The 5096-nt window shown below is 35.5% G+C and overlaps 1 protein-coding gene across 1 annotated transcript; it reads left to right on the top strand.

Annotated features, from left to right (window-relative positions):
- The first annotated feature begins 523 nt into the window (after positions 1 to 523).
- LOC132035209 (pheophytinase, chloroplastic-like) lies at positions 524 to 4513 on the top strand. The gene is made up of 7 exons (XM_059425496.1): positions 524 to 673; positions 996 to 1097; positions 1184 to 1322; positions 1667 to 1837; positions 2532 to 2772; positions 3106 to 3197; positions 4012 to 4513. The coding sequence occupies exons 1-7, from the start codon at positions 586 to 588 to the stop codon at positions 4295 to 4297; spliced, it is 1119 nt and encodes a 372-aa protein (XP_059281479.1). The 5' UTR covers positions 524 to 585; the 3' UTR covers positions 4298 to 4513.
- The last annotated feature ends 583 nt before the right edge of the window (positions 4514 to 5096 follow it).

The following is a 5096-nucleotide window of genomic DNA, read 5'->3' as shown; positions in this document are numbered from 1 at the left end:
AACCCTGCAATTAATTCAATAATACTTGATTGGCAAATAGTAGGGCAAGGGCCCAAGGCGAGTCGATTGAGCTGGACCTAAATATAATCCAATTTTGCTTGAAGAAATTGCACGGTTGGTCCTTCAAATGGGCTGGTCTTTAGTTTTTCGTCCTTGAAAATCGAACCTACGCATAACGGAAAATAAGTTCTTTTAAGAATGCGGGGCATAATATGTGCGAAATATAAACTTATGCTCCACAAAACAGATGTTTGTCTTAAGGGACGAAAATTAAAGCCCAACACAAAATAGGGACCAAAGTTCAAATGACCCATTTTGCTTTGCGCAAAAGCTTATAAATTTGAAAAAATCTGGCCGGGGGAAAGAAGTGCTGGTCTGTTAAAGGACTTGGCCTCTATACTACCACCAGCTCAAAACAAATAGCAACCACATAGAACACACACAAAAGTTCCTTGTAAATTCCACACCAAAATTCAGTATAAAAACACTGAACTAGGAAAAAAAAAAAAAAAAAAAGATCTTCTGCCCCCATTAATTGAACCTTTAAATTCCATGTTCAGTGCTTTCTAGATTGTAATATAATCAATGTCAACTTCGTGTGCCACTGTTGGAACTGAATGGTTGAACCCAGTTAGTACCAGATTAGCTCTGCCTGGAAAAATTAATCATTTCAGTAAGTTTCCAATTTAACCCTCCATTAGTTCTTCACTATCTATACAACCCATCAATTTTGAATCTTGATACTCCTTCTGTATTAATTTATTTGTCTTACTTTTCTTTTTAGTCGTTTAAAGAAGAATGTCTCTTTTCTTTTTTGATAATTTTTTAATTCCAACTTTTGACACGACATTTTTATCTTTTAAGTTGAGACCACAAGATTTGAAAGTCTTCTTTTAAATCAAAACCAGACAAACAAATTGAAACGAAGGGAGTATGAAAATTTCGAGTTTTTTGACAAATTAAAAAAAGAAGTGTTTTTTTCCTTTTGGATGAAGGGGGCAAATGCGAATTGAATAGAAGGAATTTTGCTTTTAATGGAATAGTTGCTGCTGGAGCTTCAGTCATGACCCCTTCTGTAGTTGCTGAACCCTCTAAAGGTTAAGTCCCATTACCTGTTTGTAACTTGGAATTTTCTGAATATGTGTGCTAGTGTGAGTTACTTGACAAGGGATTGATAATATAGGTTTGGAGAAATTACCATTTAAGCAAGAGGGGTACAACTATTGGACGTGGCGCGGACACAAAATTCATTATGTAGTAGAAGGAGAAGGATTTCCAGTTGTTCTAATTCATGGATTTGGTGCTTCAGCCTTTCACTGGAGGTAATAACTAACTTTTTTTCCATGAGATTTAGTGGTGATAGTTTGAGATCAATTATCTGTAGTAATATCATAATTGTAATGTTGCTGCTAAAATTAAGAACCAATCATTGGAGGACTGTATAGCTGTAAGATCAAACTACTGTTCCATTCTTGCTTAGAAGGAAGCTACTGTTAACCTTTCTGTATATTAACTTTAGTTATGGAATTTCATTCTTTATGTGTTGCTCATGCTCTTTAATTATATCGATAAGTGCTTTGAAGATGCACAATAAAATTCTGATTCTTCTGGGATCGCATGGTACTATTTCTTTTAAGCTCCTGAACTGCGTTTCTTGCTTTCTTAGGTATAACATACCAGAACTGGCTAAAAAGTACAAGGTTTATGCTCTGGATTTGATAGGATTTGGCTGGAGCGAGAAGGCACTAATAGATTATGATGCCTTGGTTTGGAGAGATCAAGTTGTCGACTTCATGAAGGAGATTGTGAAAGAACCAGCAGTTTTAGTGGGGAACAGGTGAGCTTGTGCATTAACAACTTGTCATTTTAGTGATTTTCCTGGATGTTAGAATTCCTAGCTTTCCGTTAACCACGTACAGTCTTTCTTATTGCATATTGTTTAATTGTTTTCTGGAAATATAGGTTGTAAGTTAACTGAGTCAATCACCATTAATTGGTAGCTAGGAATAAGGATGGACCACCATTGTCACTAAGATTTCACATAGAGTGGCTTCAAAAGTCTTGGAAGCAACGAAAAATTCTTTAACATCAAGTTGAAGTGTCTTAATTTTATAATGCAAGAAATGTCTCAGTAGAATGAAGTCATTGAATCTGTAAATTAACCTAGTGTATTCATTAAGTATGATTGGTGGCTTCCTATTTCATGTAGTTTCTAAAGAATCACATCGCACAATGGTTGTAAATAAGTAGTTCTATATTTATGGGCGTATTACATTCAGATTATATGATAGATTAGCATCACTTTATTTGGTACTAGCGAAGATACCAAAGTTTGATGTATCTGGTAAAATTAGTAAAACAAATAGTAGTAACATTTTATTTGCAAAAATAGTGCATCAGTTATAGGTTCTTGGAGTTTGAAATTGTTAAGATTCAATTCCCTTTTTGCTAGGTTGTTGGCACAGTTTAACATAAACTTTGTAGAGATGAAATTGAATTTAAATATGAATGTGTTATGTATTATTTAACAGTCTTGGAGGATTTACCGCTTTGGTAGCAGCAGCGTCACTCACTGATCAAGTCAAGGGAGTTTCACTGTTGAATAGCGCAGGACAATTTGGGGATGCCAGCAGTGCAGCTGAAGAAACTGAAGAAACAGCCTTACAGAAATTTATTTTAAAGCCACTAAAGGAAATCTTTCAACGTGTATTCCTTGGATTCTTATTCTGGCAAGCCAAGCAACCAGCTCGTATTGAATCTGTTCTGAAGAGCGTATGTTCCTTTTATAGCTAGATCAACTTTCTTTTCTTCCAATATATAAATGGATTTCAAATTATTTGCTTGTTTGCACCAATATATGCATAACTGTTCTACCTTTTAGCTTGCACAAATATATATAAATCCGCGTAATGCATATGTCTCGAATTGAACCAACAGTCAGAAACAGTACTAACTCTTGAACATCATCTAATTGTTAATGGCATGATGCATCAGAATGGATGGCTGCTGATCTGCATCAAATTGCATTTTGTTTTCCAGTACCATTCATTATCTTCAGTCACTATTATCAAACAACTGACTTGCTTTATGTGTTTTCACTTGAAGGTCTACGTAAATTCTTCAAACGTGGATGATTATCTCATTGATTCAATTACTACACCTGCAGCTGACCCAAATGCAGGGGAGGTTTATTACCGGTATGAATGTAGATGTCTACAGTATTTCCCCTTTTACTTGATAGCTAAAATTACATTCCTTTGTATGCTTCAGAGAAGAAACAGTATTATTAGAAATTCACCGAAATAATTTGGATTATTTGTCTGAAATAATATTACGAAGAAAAATATCTGTCATTCTTACCAAGTCCTCTTCTCTTATAGCTCTGGCACAATCCCTGTGGTCCATTCTATGTGGCACTTTTTTCTTTTTAGCCTGTTCCAAAAAGAATGACACCTTTCTATATGCTATGTAGAAACAATTTCATTTTAAGCTTCCCAGTTTACCCTCAATAACATGATTTTATAACCACCGAAATGTCATGGCATGTTTCAGACCACAAGCTTCAAAAAACACGTCTTTGTTGATCTCCGTGTCCCGGTCAAACACCTTCGCATAAAATGAAATTGAGGGATTATACGGTAAAGTTTTTCGTCAGAACTTAAAACTGAAAGGATAGGACTTCCTCATAAAATGCAAAATCAGTCAAAGTTAAAATACAATGAGAATCCAGAAGCATTCAGCACCCTATGTCGCAGTTGCAGGCTATCTTGCATTTCTGCCTTATAATGATGGGATAAAACTGCATGATTGTATGAAACATCAGACATACCTCCAACATCAGATTTTATGTAATCCGATCACTGGTAGACCATCATCAGTAATAGATTGCTTGGAAAATAAGTTTATAAATGTTTATTTGCTTTACTTTTATGAAAAAGATACCAATGCTGTTTATCGTATCAAACTAGTTTAAGAAGCTTAACCAATGTCCTATTCTTTTCCTATCTACAGATTGATGACACGATTCATGTCAAACCAGAGAAAGTATACACTTGACAGTGTGCTGAGACAACTTTCTTGCCCATTGCTGTTGGTGTGGGGTGACCTAGACCCTTGGGTTGGTCCTGCCAAGGCCAATCGGATTAAGGAGTTCTATCCAAACACAACGGTCGTTAACCTGAAGGCAGGACATTGTCCCCACGACGAAGTTCCAGAACTAGTGAATGAAGCTTTATTAGATTGGTTGTCAACCACGGTAACACCAGCGTCTTCTCTTGAAACAGTATCAGAAATTTAGCTTCATTGCTACCGTTAAATACACAATGAGCTATGTTGTAAAATATACTGTATAGTCCTCCAACATACAATCTGATTCATATTATAGGAGATTTTGGTGACATATGAGATCGGTTGATTCAACCTGATAATGAAGTCAGCTTGATCCAAAGGGATCCACATCTTCTCTTTATTGTATTTGTTTAGTTGAATTGAAAGAAGAAAGTTTGGCATTGCATTTGGTGCTGTTTGCCTTTTGCAGTTTAATTTTTAAAATGAAAGCGGGAAAATACCTGGATTTATACCTGCATTTTAAATATCATTTTGTTTCTGAAGGAGATAGCATAGAACACTGATCTCTCTTATAAGAAACTGGAGTGTCGATCAGACTAAACTTCTAAAAGTGCACGAATCAAGTTATCCATTGGAAAATAGTTTAAATGAATGACTGCTAACATGGGAACTCAATTTGAAGAAGAAACCTATCAAATTTTCATTACAATAGGAAGTACAATGGTATTGGGAGGCAATATAAAGCCACAGCTGAGCAAATTCATATGCTATCTTAGGTATTTTTAAGCTCCTCCAAATCCACTTTTAAGCAAGTAAAAATCAAAGCAAATGCTAGATTAATGCTAGGTGATTTTCTATTTTGTCTGCATAAATTTTTTGGGGAGTCTGCATAAATTTTTGGGGAACTAAGTTGCTGGGTACTTGTGCCGGTGAGAGGTAGCATGTACTCGGTGAAGTAATCTGCGCAGACAGATCCAAACACCACCATTACAAAAAAAGAAAAAACGCCAAAGTAACTAGAAGATGTA

This window comes from Lycium ferocissimum, chromosome 2 (genome assembly GCF_029784015.1).
Source record: "Lycium ferocissimum isolate CSIRO_LF1 chromosome 2, AGI_CSIRO_Lferr_CH_V1, whole genome shotgun sequence".
NCBI lineage: Eukaryota > Viridiplantae > Streptophyta > Magnoliopsida > Solanales > Solanaceae > Lycium > Lycium ferocissimum.
The sequence above is the reverse complement of the archived record's forward strand: the minus strand, read 5'-3'. Positions and strand labels throughout refer to the sequence as shown.

What these genes read in the sequence shown, in the direction of transcription:
- LOC132035209 (XM_059425496.1), top strand. Translation starts at nt 586, where the DNA reads ATGTCAACTTCGTGTGCCACTGTTGGAACTGAATGGTTGAACCCAGTT. An exon ending in GCAGTTTTAGTGGGGAACAG is followed by an intron (nt 1,838 to 2,531) that starts GTGAGCTTGTGC and finishes ATTATTTAACAG; the next exon opens with TCTTGGAGGATTTACCGCTT. An exon ending in TTGAATCTGTTCTGAAGAGC is followed by an intron (nt 2,773 to 3,105) that starts GTATGTTCCTTT and finishes TTTCACTTGAAG; the next exon opens with GTCTACGTAAATTCTTCAAA.